Raw genomic sequence first — 22,554 nt, 5'->3', positions numbered from 1 at the left:
AATATTAATTTTTTATGCCATGGTTACGATTAAAAAAAAAAAAAAAAGAAAAAAGAGAATCATTGTCATATAATGCAAAAGTATGTGTTCACTTTTAAACAATATTAAAATATTTTTCATAACAAATAAGGTTTTTTCCTTTTTGACAAAAAAAAAAAAAAAAAAAAAACAAATTAAATAAATGAATAAATAAATAAACACAAATATAAAACATAATCATATAATATATATATATATATATATATGTAACATTCAAATTAGAACATTTTAGATTTAAAATCTAAAACAATAAAAAAAAAAATAAAATAAAACGTATATGTATATATATATATATATATTTAAATTTTCTTATTTTAATTCATTCTTCCTAAACAAGTACTTGAGCCACATAAACATATCAATTTTTTTCCCTCAGATTCAATACCAAACTATAAAAAAAAAAAAAAATAATATAAAATAATCATACATACATACATATATATATATATATATATATATACAATATATGTTATAAAAATCTTATGGGTATATATTATTACTTGATAATCGTATGTTATTTCTTCATGGGCTGCTATATCCCTTTTAGCAAAAATCACAATGTGTTTCAAATTCTGATCACAGCTAACAATCTTACAAAAACAGTTTGGCTATAAAATTAATAAATAAATAATAAAATAAATTATAAATGAGATAATATATATAATATGTATATTATTTAATAAATAAATTATTAATATATCCTCATATTCACATATATATATATATATATATATGACGATATTAATAAAAATTACCTCACAACTGTGATTTATAAATCTGCTGACATTGCCCCATTTTGTTGCATCAATAATTATATTCTCATTTAATCTGAACATATAACAGCTACTTTCTATTTTGTCATAATATTTTTCTCTCTTATCACTTATAATATTTCTAATATATTCACCAATATATTCAATAACGGGCTAAACAAATAAAAAGAAAAAAAAAAAATATATATATATTATATATTATGTGCCAATTTATATGATAATATATATTCCCTTTTGGGTCATATATAAAACAAATAAATTTCATTCTTACCTCTCCTTCATTAATAAATTCACAAGTATATAATCCATATCCATGAATTGAACTTTTCTTTACATATAATCTTAAATTAGATGAAATATTCATTAAATATCTGTAAGACATTGCACTATTAATGTTGTATTTATATTTAACAGTCTTTCTTATATTCTTCTCCTAAGATAATAACAAATAAATATAAACATAAATATAAATAAATAAATAAATATAAATATAAACATAAATATATTCAAATTCATTCTTACATTTTCTTTTTCATTTTCCTTAAATATTGTTGTATCCAAATTGGAATATTTACAAAGCATGTTGTCATTATATACAACTTCCCTCGTACATCCTTTTATCCTTTTTTTCATAACACTAAAGAAAAAATACATACATATAAATATAAATATATATATATATATATATAATAAACAACATAAAAACATATTATAGAATGTATTTTTTTTTTTATTTTTTTATTTTTTTATTTTTTTATTTTTATTTTTTATTTTTTTATTTACCTGTCCTTCGATTTTTTAATATAACTTTTAATTTTTTCACTCAAATTTTTATACATATATTTAAACAACTTATATTTTATTTGATAAACTACACATGGTAAGGTTAATCCAAAAAAGGTATGAGAATCTATTAATTTATGATATTCCACCGATTTTAAAATATAAGTTTCCAAACATTTGTATATATTTCCATATTTCACATTATAGTGAGAATAATCATTATTCATATCATCACAACTATAATTTTGTGAATCAAATAATGATAAGAATTTCATATAAACCTCATTTATATCATAACCTTCTGCTAGTATAAAATTCTTAGCATCAGAATCTGAAAAATAATCTATATTTATTAGAGGAAACAATATAATTGAAAAAAAGAAATTTTGTTCTCTTAATGTTATAGAAAAAATATATGTAGCTCTTAGTTGTAAAAATATTTTTTCTAATAATTTGGTCTTTCTATTTAAATCATCAATATTAGCATTATTATATATTTGAAATAAGTAATAGGATGGCAAATTATAAAATATTCTCATATTCAAATAACCACATGGATAAATTATTTTATCACCATCATATTTTAATATATCACCAATATTTAAAATATTATGACAACCAACTTTTAAAATTCTAGATTTCGAATTATTACTATGAATATTATACATATAATTATTATAATAATTATTATTTTTCATATGTGCTATATTGTCTAATCTTTTATTTTTTCTTTTGTTTTGATAATTTGAAAAATATTTATCATTAATCTTTTTAATATACAAATCATTGTTTTCATTCATTATAATATTTAAAAAATATTCCTTCTTATTTATTAAATTATTATTTAATGAGTTTACTAAATCATTCACATTTTTATTATTATTTGTTATACTTAACCTTTTAGGATAGCTATAAAATTTCGTTTGATTTTTTCTTTTTTTCTTTTTTTTTTCTTCATCATCTAATTCATATATTTTATTATTATTATTATCATCATCATCATGATTACATTCTAACATTTCATTCATTTTTGACACATTGGTACCCAATAAATTTTCTTTTTCATCATAATTAAAATAATTCCCTTCTAGTTTATTTATACTAACCCTTTTAATTACATTAGTTAATTCAAAATATAAATTAATATTTTTAAAATCATTTTCTTTCTTTTGTGAAAGATTCATAATACTATTCATTTTTATATATTCTGGAATATTATCATCATCAATTTCATTTTTTCTATTTTCATTTTCTTCATCATCACTTGTATAGTTTTCGTCATTTGAACAATCAGTTGTATATTCATTATTGTCAATTATAAAAGGTGTATATTTTTTTGATATTCTATTATTATTATTATCAAAATTGCTATTATCTAATATGGAACTTTTAGTCTTACAAATATTCTTATTAATACTCTTATTATATAACCTATCATCCTCTTTTTTATTTATATAACTTGTGTTCATTTTTTTCGTATACACATATGGAATATGCACATTATATATCTTATCATTATCATATAAATTATGAACAAAAGAATTCTCACTTTTCTTTAAAATTAAAAGATCTTCATTTTGTAAGCTTATATTGTTATTACCTATATGAAGAAAATTCTTTAAAATAAAATAACCTTTGATAAGATTTTCTACACTTTTATCGTTAATAATATTTTGTATATCTATATGTTGGTTAGTACCCTGTTCATTATCTTGTCCCTCACTATTATCATGATAATAATAATTATTATTATTGATACTATCATTATTTTTGTTATTATCATTATTATTATTATTATTACTACTAATATTATCATTTATGTCACTTTTTATACTTTTCGATAATAACATGTCATATTTTGTATCCAAATAATTATTATCATTATTTTTATTCACATATTTACCAATCAAACCTTCTAATTCTCTCATCATAGTTCCAATTTTGTGTTCTTTATTTAATATATCTTGTATGTTATATAAAGATTTCTTTTTGTACTTTATTTTTACACAGTGATTTACACTATATAATATATTATCTAATATATAGTACGATTCATTTTCAAAGTAAAAATCTATAAAATATTTAAGTATATCTTTCATATCTATTTTTAATAATATATCATATAATTTATTTTTATTATATGACATCTTTTCTTTACCGTCATATAAATCTTTTATTACATCTTCATTATCTATACTATTATTCATTTTTTTCATCTTATCATTATATTTTGCTATTTTCATCCTAGAGTTCCTTTTATTTATTACAATGTTGTTCCAAAAATTCTCATCCATTAATATATTTCTTAAATTAAAATATTCCTTATCAACCTTAAGATCATATAATATATCATCATTCTGTATATCACTCTTATCTGTCTTCATAACGTTCATATTATTAGAACCACATTCCTCAGTTTTCATATTATCATAATAATTAGGAGACATAAAACATTTTTGTAAATAAAACAAATTGTATATCTTTTTCTTATTCCAACATTTATTACACCATATTTTTTTTATTTTATATATAATATGAACAGGGAAAATATCACCATAATTATTTTCGATAGTTTCTTTATAATATGGCTTATCACTACATACATAAGAAGATACACATGTATTCATATTTGGAGCATGATTCATATTTTTATAAAATATGGTATCCTTATTAAATTCAATCAAATTAAAACATTTCAAATATCGAAAAAAAGGATTATTACTTGGATCTTTTATAACAGTAGAGTAAAAGGCACAATTCAAATGAAATTTAACATTGCAATCTTCATTACTACAATAAACACTTGCATTATTATAACCACATAAAAAACAAGTTGATTTTATAGAATCATATATAATTTCTTTAACATTATCTTCATCTACTTCTATCATATTTTCATATATATTATAAAAATTTCTATTTTCTTTCCATTCACATATATCCATTAATTTTATGCTTTTTATATTATTATTCTTACAACCTCTATTCTTTTCTTTAGTTTTATATTTTTTTTCTTTCAAAGAAGGATCATTTATTGGAGTGTTATTTATTACTTCATTATCTATTTTATATGTTATTTCATTATTATCTTTATTTTCAATTAAATTATTTTTTTCCGATTTTTTTTTATCATTATTATTTGAATCTAAATCTTTTGTTTTATTATTCTTTGTATTATCACTTTTTAATACTTCAATATCTTTACTAGTTTTTTTTTTCTTATTATTTGTAATGTTTTGATTCTTTTTGACTTCGTTAACACTATCTTTTTTTTTCTGTGCACTCTTTTTATTATTATTATTATTTTTATTGTTGTTGCTGTTTGTTTCGTTATTTTTTTTTGGACCATTAATAATATTATCTGATATATTTATATTATTTTCAGTGTTATCATTTATATTATTATTATTTATATCATCTACATTTTGAAAGTGCAGATCCACTTTCATACTCTTATTATTACATACTGCTGTTTTATTTTTAATTTCTTCATAACAAGATTGGGTACAATTTAAGCTCCACTTCAAACATTCACTATGTATATATATATCATAAAAAGGTATAAGTCTTCCTTTATATATATAATTACTAAAATTACACAAGAAGCATATTTTATCATCTTTATTTTTATACTCAATCGTTGTATTTATATGTTCATTTTTATAATTTAAATAATTACAATTCTCTTCAATATATTTATAAAGCATTATTTTAACATATAAATTTAATTTGTTCTTAATTGTATGGTGTAATTCTTTTATACATTTTCTCATATTTTTTTTCTTCTCTTTATTACTATTATATGAATAAATACTACTAATAACACTTTTGTTTATGTTTATACTAGAACTCGTGCTGTCAATACTTGCATTCTTAATAATTATAATATCCTTTTTATTACCTTCTTTATATTTTAAGCATTCCTGCACTTTTTTAATACCACCCAAATAGGAACTGCCATTACAATTTTGATTAAATATATGATCAACATCATTATGATTATCATCATTATTTTTATTAATAAATTCACTTACCCCATTCATCTCTTTTTTTATTCTTTCTTTATTTACATAAAATGGAAATTCATATATACCTCTCCCATGAAATATTTTATATACATTTAGGTACTCATCAGAATTAATTATATTTAAAATCATTTTAATATTTCTTCCCTTTTTATTACAACGAATCCTTTTATTATCATATAATATGTCCTCTTTCGCTTTCTCCCTTTTTAAATCATTATTATTTTTCACACATTTATACAATATATTATATAGATAATATAAATATAAAAGATATAAACACATATTTATTATTTCATCAAATGGTTTTTGACTTTTCTCTAAATAATCATATAACTTCTTTCTAGCTAATTCATATATATTAAAATATACACAATTTTTATAGGTTACATTTCTTTGTTTTTTATGTATATATCTTGCTTTCTTCTTTATATTATATATTTTATTATAAAATAAACTCAATATATAATACATAATACTTTTCTTCGAATATCTATACATAGGACATCCATTTTTCATATGAAATATTTTTTTAAATATTGTATCATCCTTCTTCATTTTGTTATTAAAAAAATGATAAAATTCTTCATACTTAAAATATTTATTTGAAAAAAGGAAAAGACTCAACCATTTCATATTCACTGTCTTATATTCTTTAAATATATTATCAATAATATAACAAAATATATTAAAAAAATTATGTATATATATATTCTTATACACTATTTTAATGATGAAATATATAAGTTCATAGAATTTTTTTATATAATTATTGTCTGTATAAAATTCATTCCAACATTTATTATTTTCTTTATATTTTATTATTTTCAAAATATATTCATATTTTATACAACACAAATTACAAATATATAGTAATTTGAAAAAAAAATCATTTGTTCCCTTCTTTTCTCTTATCATATCTTCACTATTAATAAAAAAATTATTCCTATCCATATTATTATTACCATTATAAAGCATACAACAAATGGAACATTTATATATATTCATCTTATTAACTAATAAATTATTCATATCTATCGATTTAATTACATCCTCTTTATAATACATATTTGTAAAAAATATGTTATTATATAATGATATTTTATTCATCCAATATATATAGTCATCATACCAAACAGATTTATCACTATTAATTTTGAAATATTTTATATTATTCAAATTTTTATCTTTACCTTTTTTTTTTGTTACATATTTATCACACCTTTTTGATGACATAAAAATAGAACAATTATTATGTATTCCTGTGTATTTCTCTTCATATGGAACCATAACATTATTTTTCTTTTCATTCTTAAAATCTATATCATCCATCTCGACCTCCTCCTCAATCTCTTTCATTTGATCATTATATTTTTTATCATTACATAATTCAACTTGTTCTTGTTTTACATATATTATTTTTTGTTCAATATTTTTTTTTTCCACATTCAAAGTGGAATTGAACATTTGAACGTTCCTATCATCAACCTTATCAGATAAAACATTTTTCATAATATTTTCATCATTATTTAAAACCTTGTCATTATTAATTGTATCATTAACATATTCTTCATTCTTTTTTATAACCACATTTTCATCTTCCTTCAAAAAACTTCCTTCCATTTTATTCATCTCTTCTTGATATATATTAAAAGAAAAATCATTTTCATATAACAAAACACAATTACGACATAAATATGTATTAGGAGTTATTCTCATAAATTTCGATTTCAACTGTAAATTGTTGTTTGTTAAAAAATTATTTATATTATTAATTTTATTTTTATTGTTTGGTATATATATTGTATCATATTCATCTTTATATTTTATGCATCCTTCTGAATCAAAAACATCTGAATATTGAGACATGTTATCATCATTCATATTATTTTCTTCAATAGAATATTTTCCGTTTTTCCTTCCCTCGCAATTTATTAAATTGGTATAACCATCTCCTATACCCAAGGATGTATTACAATCAATATTAATAACAGACTTGTCATTTTGAACTAAGGATAAATAATCATTTGTCATAATATATGTTTTATCATTTGTTTTATCATTTGTTTTATCATTTGTTCCATCCATTATTACATTTTCTCTTTCCACTTCAGTTTGATTTTTCGTCTTTCTTACCTTTACACTTTTTTCTTTACCCTTTTTATTTTCCTTCATCTTTTTTTCATTACCATTCTTATTTATTTCATTACCATTCTTATTTATTTCATTACCATTCTTGTTTATTTCATTACCATTCTTATTTATTTCATTACCATTCTTATTTTTTTCTATATCATTCTTTTCTTTTTTTATTCCTCTTTTTTTATTCTCCTCATTTTCTTTTTCCTCCACCTTAACTTTAACCTTGACACTTATCTTTCTTTTTTTTTTTCTATCCATATATTCTTTATCTTCCATTTCATTTGATTTTATATTTTCTGTTGTTGTTGTTGTTAGTTCATTTTCCTTAGTACCAACCTTTTCTATCACCACGTCATCCTCTTTTGTACTTTCATTTAGAGAATTGTTTGCCTTACAATTTATATTATCGTCACAATTCATTTCTTTTTTGATTAATATATCGTTCATCGATAGACTATTTAATTTTCTTTTTTTCTTATTATCTTCATTCATTTCATCTTCACATCTATTTTGCTCCTTTGGATAGATTCCAATATGGGATGCAAAATTTTCAACAGCTATATTATTCACATTATTCATATTATTCATATCAACACAACTATCTAACGATATATTACTTTTATAACTATCTTTATTAATATTTATTATATTCGACGAAGGACTATAATTGATTTGAATAAAATTATTTGTACCACTAGAACAATTATTATTACCTAATATAATATTATTAGTAATATTGTTATTTAAATAATTTATTGAGGTATTAGAATTATTTTCCATATTTCTTTCTTTATCAATTATAATATCAGATGTAAATTTTTCAGGACTATTTCTATTATTATTCTGAACATTATATATAACATTATCACAAGAAAGCATACTGCTACTACTTCTATTATATAATAATGGTTTTTTTTTATTGATGCATATTATTTTATCTAAATTTAATATATTACTTTTCAAAGAAGATTTACTAGAATTATTATCCTTTGAATTACAATATGGAAATGTCTTATACATATTAGAAGCATTCATTTCATACTCATCTTCATCTATAGTATATACTTCTTTATTTCTATTCAAATCATTTTCTTTAAGTCCTACTTCTTTATTATTTGAAATGTAATTTAAATTATTAACATTTATATTATTATTAATAATAATATTATTTTGATTCGAACATTTAATATTATTACTAATATTATTTTGACTTTCATTCATTTGATTAAGATTATAAAAAGTTGAAACACTTTTCATATTCTTCACATCACTACTAATATTATTATTATTATTTTTATTATTATTATTTTTATTATTAATATACATATTGTTCATTTCATTATTTATTGACACATTACAATTCATAATATGTGAATTTGTTTTATTATATTGATCAATACCTATATTAAAATAATTTTTTAATAAGCCACTATTTTTATTAGGGGTACTACTACTTCTCCTCATACTATGAAAATTTATATCCTTCATATTAGGGTTCATACAACTATAAGATATAACATTATTAATACGGTTCATATTGTTTAATATATTTGGATCTATCTGTTCATTCATATTTTTCTCATACATTGTATTATTATAACTATAAGATTTTTCTAAATTACCTACATGAAATGAGTTATTAAAATTGGAAGTACTTAAATTATTTTCTTTATTAATATTATTATTATATGAATCATATCGATTAAAGTTTAATATATTTGTGTTTTCTTTTCTATTTGATGAAATAATAATATTATTACTATTGAAAGTATTATTCAAAGTATCAACACGATCAATAGGATAGTTCATATTACATATGTTAATATTATTATTAATAATATTGAGATTATTTATGTTTATATTAATGTTATCATTTATGTTATGGACTTTATCTTTCATATCATGTAAACTATTACTTCGAATTTTTCTTTGCACCATAAAACACGACACATTATTCAAATTGTTTATATTGTTGATATTGTTGATATTGTTGATATGGTTTATATTGTTGATATTATTCATATTATTATTATTTAATACATGATCAGTAGTTGATAAAATCCTAGGATTAGCGCTACTTCTAATATAATTCATATTATTCAAACTAATCGATCTATTAATACAAGACCATTTCTTATAATCAATTACACTACCATTATTTACATTTGTATATGTATATGTTCTACATTTATTTGTAATATCACCCTTCCATATATTTGTATCATTATAAGGCAAATGAATATCACATATATTATTCTGAACAAGAGAAAAACCATTCTTTTCTTTTTCATTAAATATATTTTTATTATATAAATTCTTCACATTACATAAGATATTATCATCATTTATATTATTTGATTTATTTACAACTACAATATTGTTAAAAGTATTATTCATATAAGGTTTATTATCAAATATTGGCACACTTTGTATATTATTTGAATTTAAAATACATATCTGTTCACTCTTATGATGCATATCAACATTATTCGATCCATCATTATTGAATATGTCAATGTCATTTATATTGTCATTTATATGGTTATTCATATTGTCATTTATATTATCATTTATATTCTTATTCATATTGTTAATCACATCATTATTTTCAATATTATTATTATATGATGCACTTTTTTGAAACATAGTTAAATTTGCCTTGTTTTGTAAAAAAATTTGAGCATTAGTATCCATATTAAATTCAGAACTATAAAGAATAGGTTTGAAATTAATATACTCACCTTTAAAATAATTATTTATATCTATATTAATACAACCATTATGTTTATTATATTTATTATATTCTTTTATATTACTTCTTATATTTATATCTGATGTTGTATCCTTCTTTTTATTCTTATCTTTTTCATCTACTATATTTCCATTCATAGCATCTGATAAAATCTCAGTAATCAAAGATTGGATTTTTAATACAACTTTTGTTATATTAATTTTATCTCGATTATTTACTATTAAATATTTATTAAATAAACAAAAGTTTTCATTTTTTTTTTTTTCATTATCATATTTTTTATAAGTACCCTTTCTAATTTTTGTCAAATTATATTCTTTTAATTTTTCATTCAAATATGTATTCAAAGCATTTAAAACTTCATATAAAATAAAACTACATCTAAATTCATCTAAATTAAATAAATTGAATAAATCTTTTATTTTTAATCTTTTCTTATTATCTAATAATTCATATACTTTATTTAATATATATTTATTAAACATTTTCTTATTTATTATAATACTATCTTTATTTATTTCAACACCCTCTTCTACTTTAAAAGAATGAATAAGAAACTCATTATTTAAAATAAGATTGTTACAAAAATCATCATCATGTTCTTTATTTCTATTCTCTTTAAGCTCATCTAATTTTTTCATAATAACAGAATGTTCTTTTAAAATGGTATCTAAATTACGATCGTTCTTATTAATAATGTCTGTAATCATCATAATTTCATTATTATCTTTTACCTTCTTATTATTATTACTCTTCATATCAATATTATCATCCTTATTTATATTATTCATATCATTATTATCATTGTTCTTGCATTCTTTATTAATTGTGTTCATAGTATTAATGGTACCACTACTTAAAGTATTCACATTATTATTACAATTACTATTACTACTACTACTACTATTATTATTATTATTATTATTACTATTACTGTTAGTATTATTATTATTATTATTACTTTCTGAATTATTTTGAACCAATTCATTAGATATATATGTGTTCTTTTCTATATGGAATTCTCTTCTACATTCAACATTCTCCTCATGTTTCAACACATTATTAACCTCATTCGAAGTATAATTATTTACATTCTCCTCAATAAGTGAATTCTCATTATTATTATCATTTTCATCTATTAATATAACTTCATCTTTCTTGTTCTTATCACTACATATCACACCACTATTATATGATTGAACTAAAATATTTTCATCACAAACTTTATTCTGTGAAATATCAACAAATCCATTATCATTCATATGTTCATCACCCATTTTTTTCACACTACAATAATCTTTTGTATTATCATCCAATATTATTACATCTGAATTCGTTTCCACTTTTGAATTACATTTATTTTCCACATTCTTTTTTCTTACATAATTTTTAACTGCTTTTTTCAATGTACATATTTTATTTTTATTACTATTATTATCAATTCTATAAAAGCATTCATCATGTGATGGTTTCCCACAACAAAAGCATTTTAATAATTTATTTCCTTCCTCACGTATACTTAAAATTTTTACTAATTTTTTATTTCTTATTTTATTCACATGTCCTAAGTTATCATCTTTTTCAATACTTCCTATTTTTTCTATCTTACAAGCATTAAAAGATTTTTTGACTGACTCATTATATAAAACATTATATTCCTTATCATGACTATTTTTACTACTATCTAAAATTATTTCTTCATTCGAAATATTTTTTATATTTGTATCATTATTTTTATTATCCATATGAATATTCATGTTTACTATATCTTTATTTATTTCATCCTTATTACTTATAACACATTTTGGGGTATCTTTATTATTATTATTATTATTTTCTTCATTTATTAAAATATCATTTGATTTATTTAGATGATTTTCTAATTTGTTCACATCATCATCAACAAAGATATGATCATCACTATTATTATTATTATTATTATTATTATTATCATTTTTATTGTTATCACTATTATTAGTATTATCATCATTTTTAATATTATCATTATTTTTTTTTTCATTCATATCAACAACCACATCGGACATAACCTCATCTTTATTACACACCTTAAAACTAAAACAATTGTTAGGTAATAATTCATTAGAACTTTTTTCAACATGAACATCTTCTTGCTTATACAAATATTTCTTATCCTCTTCATTCATTTTATTCATTTCATCCTTTTGTTTATTCTCATCGTCCAATTTTATAATATTGTTTTCTATTGTCCTCATCAAACATTTCCCTGTTTGTTTATTACTCTCTTTATTTGTAGTTAAAACCTTTATATTTAAATCATAAATATAATTATATGTTCTTCCTTCCATAATATTCTTATTACAAGAAACATTCAAGTTTTTTAATTTAAAATATAAATTAGATTTTAAAGACGAATCAAAAGGTAATAAACAGTTATCACACTTTATACAATTATCACATTTAAAATTTCTTGTAATAATATTTAAAATATGATTTATTTCTTTTTTATGATCTTTATAATTATTCAAATTAAATATAAACGGATGCACAATATTAGCACATGAATAATGTATTGATATACCACATGTAGAACAATAAATAAAATTATTTTTATATTCTATAGATCCACATATATAACAACATTCTTTTAATATATCATTCTTTAATAGTTTTATTCTTTTATTCTCTTTTCTTATATCTCTATCATATTCATTTGAAGAATATAATATATATTCAGAACCTTTATTAAATCCATTGTAACTTTTATTATCTACTAACGATATTATTTCTTCAACACTTTTCCTTTTCTTGTCTCCACCTATACTATTATGATCAATATTATTTATATTTACATACTTTTCAATATTATTATTATTATTATTACACATATTAGATGATATTATATTCATCTCTTTTTCAGTACATCCATTTATATTATTATCATAAAAAAAAACAATTTGTATACACTTTAAAAATTTTAAAACATTATTAATAGGACTTATAATTCGTTTCTTTTCTTTAACGATATTATTAATTTTTACTTTTTCATTTAATACGTCAATCATAAATATGTTACTATTTATAAATAGACTACAATTATTATTATTATTATTATTAATAAGAGTATTGTCATTTGGTGAATTATTATAAGCATCATTCATATGTACCTTATTATTACTAACATTATTATATTCATCACCACAATTATTATCATTATTATTTTCCATGTTCTCCTGCTCATATTGTGTAATAGCCTCTTTTACGTTCTTATTATCTTGCATCTTAGAACCCATAATATGGTTCTGACCTATCTTGTTATGGTTCAAAAAATGAACTTTCATTATTTTACATACATCAAATTCATTATGCTTATCATAAAATGTATTAAAATATATTTTACCATTCATCTTTACATATAAGATATTATAATCAATTAAATTATGATCATTTGAAGAACAAGAAAATATATCCTTATTCCTATTAATAAAAAAAGAATCATTTTTTAAATCAAATAATTCATATAATTCATATTGAGTAATATCCTTTTTATATTGTTCTAGTTTACGTTTTCTAAATATATTCATAGCATTATTACAATTATTATTTACATCATTATTTTTTGGAATACTAATATTATTCATATCTTCATTATTTAATATATATTTTTCTCCTTCTTTAATCATATTATTATTATTATTATTATATAACGTATTAGATATATTCATATTTTTTTGATACACATAATTATGATTCATTATCTCCCCATTATTTTCATATGTTGATAAATTATATTTATTATCAAATATTAAATTTTTATCACAATTTAAATCATATGTATTACTTTCATTTATATTATATATACTTGACGTATTCATAAAATTTTCTTTATTATATAAAGATTCATTTGGTACCTTTAAAGAATTATAATCATTTATGTTTGTATAGATTTTTCTTATACCCATATTATTAACATTATTATAATTATCATAGTTTATATTATTATCATTTGAAAGGATATTACATCCTTCTTTATTCACACAATGCAAATTTAATTTTATATTATTTTGACCAGAATAGGTTTCCAATTTAAAATAATTATTATTATTATATATATCATTTAGCTTTTCTTTTTCACTTTGCATATTTACAAATGACATATTTCCTCTATCTTTATCATACAATTTATTATTACACCTATCATTAATAAATAAGACACCGTCATTATTTATACATTCCATTTTGTTATTATTACTAGTAGTACTATTATTACTATTATCATTATTATTATTATTATTATTATCATGACCAATTTGGTCCGAATCCAAATTATTAATTTCATTTTTATAATTGTCGACACAATCTTCTATACATTTATTCAAATACTCATTTGTCATATTAAACATATTTTTTATTATAACTCTACCCTTTTTTTCAAAAATGCATGCATTTTTATAAATTGGTGTATTAGGCATATGAACCATTTTTGCATTATGTATAATTAAAATAAAATCATATAAAAAATCTAAAATAGTATCATATTTTTTTTCCCATATTTTTTTTTTCATTATATATAAATTCATAGGTATTTTTACAATTCTCCAGTATATAGAATAATTAATTGGAACATGAAATGTGAAATTTTTATATTTATCTAATAAAAATAATAAATATAAGATACGCTCAATTTTATCATGAAATGTACCTATACTACATGTTGGACATTTATAATCTGTATTCTTATTAGATAAGGTTTCAATATTTCGACTTTCATTTTTATCACAACTTAAATGAATCCAAAATTTACATACATCACATTGAACCCATTTTTTACTATCATCTTCATCATATTTCTCATTACACATAATACAAAAATTCTTCTTCTCATATTCTTTATAACAATTAATACAACAATCTAAATGTAATTCCCATTCATTATAATTAATATAACATAAATTTGAATAATTACATTTATTACATTTTAAACAATCATCACATTTCCAATTAAATAAATATATATCAGGAACATTTGGAAAACAACATGAACCATGAGCTACCATATTACAACTCTTACATATAACATAATTAGCTACATTTGGTGTTTGTTTATAATCATATATACTTTCACAACAATAAATACAACGATAACAATCTTTACAAATATATTTTCTATAAGTAATATCACTATATTCAACTGATGGTATATAGTTTATACATCTTCGATATTTTTTGTTTTTACTTTTAATATTTTCTTTATTATTATCTATATCACTCATATTGTCATTGCTACTATTGTTATTATTAATATTATTTGACTTACTTTTATGTTCACTCATACCTTCATCATTTGAACCTTGATCATTTTTGCCGTCATTTTTGCCATCATTTTTAACGTCATTTTTGCCATCATTTTTGCAATCATTTTTGCCATCATTTTTGCCGTCATTTTTGTCATCATTTTTGCCATCATTTTTGTTCTTACCCTTTTTACTCTCACCACTTTTACTATCACCACTTTTACTCTCACCACTTTTACTATCACCATTTTTATTCTTTCCCTTTTTCACCTTTTTAGACAATCCTGAAGTACTCGATTTACCTTTCTTACAATCGATATCCTTTTCTTTTCCCTTTTTTTTGGTAGATCCATTAGAAGAAACTTCTAAAGAATTAGAATTACTTGCTGCACTAACCACACGTGAATTATTTTTATCTTCCAATTTTTTAATTGTATTCTTTTTCTTCTTTCCATTATTATTAAAATATCTCTTTTCTTTCTTCAAACTATTCTTATATATAAATTTTTTATATTCCTTCATCAAAATATTTTTATCAAACCATTTAGTAATTAACACTTCATCTTCTAAACAATTTGCATGGAATTTCTTTTCACATGTAAAACATTTAATACCCCAATATATATCTATACAATTATTTTCATCTATTTCTTTTTTTTCAGCTTCTGAGCACATATCATATATAGCACTTGATAAACTACAACTATAATGGTCATGACCTTTCATAAATAATATTCTTTTTGAACAAATAGTACATATTTCATTTTTATTTAAAGTATTATTAACATTATCACTCATTTCTTTTTTCTTATCACACTTTTCTAAAATATCGAATCTTTCAAATTCTTTATAATTATTTAATATCTTTATATTATAAAAATATGGTGAATACCAACCTTTAACATCAGAAAAAACAAGATCATTTATTTTTTTTGAATTTTCATCAATATTATTTATATCATCAATATAATTTTCCATCATGTTATAATTGGCATCACATAATATATTATCTGTGCATAAATTATTTTGATTATCAAAATTGTTATCATTCATATTATTCATATTGTCCATATTATTATTATTATTATTATTATCATTATGAATTATATTGATAATATTTTCTTTCATATTATTCTTATCATTCAACTCAACATTTTTATATTTATTAATATTTATACTCGAATTTGATAATCTACTAGACACACGATTATAAGAACTTCTACTACTTTTAACAAATCCATTTTCTTTCATATTATTATTAACTTTGGCCAAATCATTTGTTTGATATAATTTATAATTCTCTAAATGATGTATAAAAAATTGTTTATATTTAGGAGAATAATATTTTATAATTCCAACTTTTACTTGTGCCTTTTTCTTATTATCCATTTTTAATTCAAAACTCACACGATAACCTATATATTTAAATCCCTTCTCTTCATCTTTTAATTCTATATACATATCAGAACTATCCATCTCATTTTTAATAGTCACCTTTTTTCTTATTTTATTTAATTTGTTTTTAAAAACATAAAAATTACCATCTTCACCTTCATAGTTTATATCATAATTATCAAAAGATTCTTCAATAATGCAATTAAAAAATTTTGGTCTTCTAAATAATATTTCATCTGTATCAATATCTAAATTTTCTAAATATAAAGACTTTTCAACTTTTTTAAATAATTTCATTTTTTTCTTCATATTAATATTACTACTATTATTATTATTATTTGTATCTACATAAAATCGTGTATTTTCATCTGAACCTTTAATAACATTTATTATATCTTTAAAATTTTTAAAATTAAAATAAAACTTTTTTTCATCATCATATATAAGACATATATAATTATTATCTTCTCCTTTTCCTTTATCCTTTTTATTTATAATTTTTTTTCCCTTAATAATTTTACTATTATTATTTTTGTTCTTTTTTGCATCTTTAATATTTAATTTTGATTTCACATTCTTTTTATCTGTAGTTTTATTTTTTCCTTTCTTCACACAATTTAATTTTGTTATATCCTTTTTACTTTTTCCCTCATTACAACTTTTATTTTTTTTTTTTATATAATTCTTATTTTGTTGTGAATTCTTTTCATCTTTTTTTGAACAAATCGATATTTCACTATTCTTCTTATTCTTACAATTACTACTACTTTTACTTTTACTGCTACTATTACTACCATTAGTACTAGTACTATTACTACGACTAAGCATATTATTATTATTATTACTTTTACCTTCAATATTCTTTTTATCATATTTTTTTTTTTTATCATTCTCTTTTTTAATTGCCTTATTTAATACTTTAGATTTCTTTTTGCTATTGCTAGAGTTACTATCGCTCTGGTTTTTATCATCAACATTTTCTTTAGCGTCTTTCTTTTCTTTACCTTTATATTTCTTTTTATTATTTTTGGAATCGACGTCGGTATCAATGCTACCAACATTATTATTATTATTACTATTATTACTATTATTATTATTACTATTATTATTATTATTATCATTAATATCATTTTCATCTATATCATTTACATCTTCTTCCCTGTCATCCATATTAATATTAACTCCATTCGATTTTTTCATTCCTTCTTTAATTTGGTTATCCTCTTTACTATTATCACTTTTAATATCATCGTGCTCTTCTGATTTCTTTACATGTGATAATTTTTTATCAACTATATTATTGCTCCTCTTGGAAGATTCTGAACTATTATCCTTATTCTCCTTTTTACATTCATCATTATCATCTGAAAAATTTACTTCACTCATATTTTTTACCTTCTTCATATATTTTAAAGAAAAAATCTTTAAAAACTTTATAGCATAAAGCTTATTATTATTTCTTATATATATAGGATCACTATAAATCTTCACATTCTTATCACACAATATTACATCTTGAATAGCCGTAACCTGTAAGATGTTTTTTTCTAATTTTTCTGTATTTAATATTAAAATACGGAAAAAAGAATCTTTGACAATTTTATATATTAAAAAATATTTCTTCCTTTTATTTGTAACAATCTTACCAATTCTCAAAAACATATCATTGTATATTTTTTCAAACAATTTCTCATCACATTTAATAAAATTTAAGGACAATATTTTTAGACTTTTAATTTGGTCTTCCAACGTATCAAGTTCTTTTCTGTTATCATCATGATTATTTGCATCATCACCACAATTATTCACATTATTATTATTATTATTATTATTATCAATGTTGTCATTATTTTGTAGAATAACTTCCTTCTTCGGTTCACATACAAACTCTTTATCATGTAACACTTTTTTATTTTCCTCATCATTATTGACCTCTAGCGTTGTATAAATATTTTCTATAACACAATCTTCATTACACTTATCATCCGAATTAATACTATTTTTATTATTCCTTTGTTTCTTATTTATATTTTTCTTTAATTTACTCATTTTATTATCATGTGAATGTTTCTTAATATTATTCTTTCTTTCATTGTTAGTCACAGAATTATTAAACTCTTTCTTGACCTGATCAAAGGCAATATCCCCTTTAATCATTTGATCCAAAGATGTTTTATAAAATTTTTTTTTTTTTATTTTTTTTTTTAACATATTATTATTATTATTTAAATTTTGACGCAAATTATTATTGTGTAATACATTATTAATATTTTCAAATGTATCTTTTATTGAATCACAATTTTCTTTCTGTAAACACATATTTATCACTTTATTTTTTTTATTATTTTTATATTTATTAACATATTTTATATAGTTTCTATAACATATGGTTTTATTAAACAAACGTTTGCCCATCATAAAATGATTAAGCACATTTCTTGTTTGCATTTTTCTTCGTATAGAAAAATTAAAATTCTCATATGGAGGGAAATGATTTGTTCTTAAGAATCCTTTATATTTATTACCATTACATTCAATATTTAATATTTTTTTCTTTTTATATTTATTAAAAAATAATTCATATATTTTGGAAGAATTACTAAAGGTTGTTTTTTCTTGAGTTTTATAAGGATAATCATTTATAGATTCATCACAAAATAACATATTATAAATATTTTTTTTTTTTTTTTTTGTCCACCTCCTTTTCCTACAACCATAACTAATATATGTATCTGAAAAAGAATCTTTTTCATTTATTATATGATCACCATTATTTAAATAATAATAATTTTTTTTATCACTAGTATTCGTAAAAAACTTTTTATCCTTATTTTTATTTTTATAAATCATAAGTTTATGTAATCCATTAATATTTTTCATCATACGATAATTATTATATTTATTTATATCATTATGATAATTCATATTCTTCAAAGACATACAACTAAAAAAACTGCTCGTTTTTGAGCTGTTAATATCTGATTGAAATGTATTTATATTATTTCGGTTTTTTAAAAATATACTCTTTTTATGTTTATCCAACAAGTTGAACATAATATTGTTTTTATCACAACCTATGGATGAATTATAATTTATATTTTCTTTTATATAATTATTAAATGAATTATTATTATTACTACCAGAATGTTTATCATCATTATTATTATTATTAATATAATAATTATTATAATTATTATTATCATTACTATTTATATAATTATTATTTATATCATTAATATTTATATCATTATTATTTATATCATTATTATTTATATCATCATTTTTTAATTTTAACATATCATTCCTTGATACATTGCCACTTTCCCATTTTTCTTTTACATCTTCAATAGTTTTTATAAAACTTATAAATTTATAAGAACTACTATTACTTTCATCTTTCTTACAAATAATATTATCTTCATTCATTTCTTTTATACTTTCCTTTTGAATTTTATCTTCATCACTATTTTCATTCATTTTTATATAATATAATATATATATATATATATATAGAGAGAGAGAGAAAAATTTTATAACTTTTTATCTTTCCTTTTAATATTTATAACATTCCAAAACTTCTTTTCTGGTTCTGTCCTTTTATAATGTTTTACAAAAGTCAACATATAAATAAGGGAAAATGATTAAAAGGAAATTAAATGAAATGAATAAATATATACATATGTATATATATATATATATATATATATATATATATGTAAACATTTATTTTTATATGAACACAATAAGGTTACATATATAATTATATATATATATATATAGATATAATTACATATTACTTATTTTAAAAATATTCCACATTCAAGGAATTTCTTTAAATATATATATATAATATATAACCACGTACAAAAAAAAATTTAAATAAAATTAAACTAAAACGTCTATTTTTTTGTCCTTAAAACAAAAAATATTATTTAAAAATTATAAATTGAGCAGGTTACTTTTTCAAAATATAATATTTATATATAATGAAAATATAAAATATATACATATATATATTATATATATATATATATATATTTATACATTTATAAGATAATTTTTTTTTCTTTTCTTTTCTTCCCCTTTTTTTTAAAGGTTCATCATCATGAAAAAAAAAAAAAGAAAAAAATATTTTCTTTCACAAATTCAGAAAAAAAAAAAATATAATAAAAGGCTAAAAAAATAATATATATATAATAAAAGACCATAAACAATAAAAAAATAAAATGAAAAAATAATAAATATAAATATATACAAATATAAATAAGTAAATTATTTTTTTTAAAAATGTAATGGAATAAAATATTTTCTTAAAAAAAAAAAAAAAAAATCATAACATATAAAAAATGTATTATATTTTAATATATATATAATATATATATTATAATATATATGTAATAATATTAGGGGAGTACCCATATAAAAGTATATTATAATAAATACATATAAATATGTATTAGTAATAATATTAATATATAATAATTATATATATATTTATTATTACATATAAATAATATATTCTCACAAATTTGTTCTTATTTCATAAATCAAATTATTGAGCAATAAATTACAAAAAAAAAAAAAAAAAAAAAAGGAAAACATTTGTTTTTATTTATATTATTTTTTCAAATAATAACCCATCTATTTTAATAAAATCGAAACATCAGGATAATGTTTATGTGTTAAATAAGTATGAAAAAAAAAAGAAAATAATTATTTATTATATATAACATAATAAATATTAATATTATCAACAAATAAGAAAAAAAAAAAAAAAAAATTATGTTTAAAAACAAGCATATAAATAAATCCGTCTTAGAAAAAATTATTTTCCATGAGTCATATTTACTAGTAAAATGTAACACATTATTGTTTTTATATTAACATAATATTATTATTTCAACAATATATTTTTATTTGTAAACATAATATTTTATAGTTTTTTCTCTTTTCCTTTTATTTTAAATAAGAATAAAATAATCATATATATATATATTATATAACCCTTTCGGTAAGAAGAAAAAAAAAAAAAAAAAAAAAAAACTAAAAAAAAAATATATATATAATAAAAGACCATAAACAATAAAAAAATAAAATGAAAAAATAATAAATATAAATATATACAAATATAAATAAGTAAATTATTTTTTTTAAAAATGTAATGGAATAAAATATTTTCTTAAAAAAAAAAAAAAAAAATAATAACATATAAAAAATGTATTATATTTTAATATATATAAAAAAAAAAAATTAAAAAATAAATTTAATAATATTAGGGGAATACCCATATAAAAAAATATTAAAATAAATAAATATAAATAAGTATTAATAATAATATTAATAAATAAAAATTAAATAAAAATTTATTATTA

General features: G+C 19.4%; 1 protein-coding gene across 1 annotated transcript; it reads right to left on the bottom strand.

The window, feature by feature from the left end:
* Positions 1–353: 353 nt before the first annotated feature.
* PGSY75_0629700 (putative SET domain protein) lies at positions 354–20,659 on the bottom strand (the record flags this gene model as incomplete). Its single annotated transcript, XM_018784879.1, has 6 exons — positions 354–428; positions 540–647; positions 795–965; positions 1,084–1,245; positions 1,335–1,449; positions 1,596–20,659. The coding sequence occupies 6 exons, from the start codon at positions 20,657–20,659 to the stop codon at positions 354–356; spliced, it is 19,695 nt and encodes a 6,564-aa protein (XP_018642933.1).
* Between the last annotated feature and the right edge of the window lie 1,895 nt (positions 20,660–22,554).

The sequence above is a fragment of the Plasmodium gaboni genome, chromosome 6 (genome assembly GCF_001602025.1).
Source record: "Plasmodium gaboni strain SY75 chromosome 6, whole genome shotgun sequence".
Classification (NCBI taxonomy): domain Eukaryota; phylum Apicomplexa; class Aconoidasida; order Haemosporida; family Plasmodiidae; genus Plasmodium; species Plasmodium gaboni.
The sequence above is the reverse complement of the archived record's forward strand: the minus strand, read 5'-3'. Positions and strand labels throughout refer to the sequence as shown.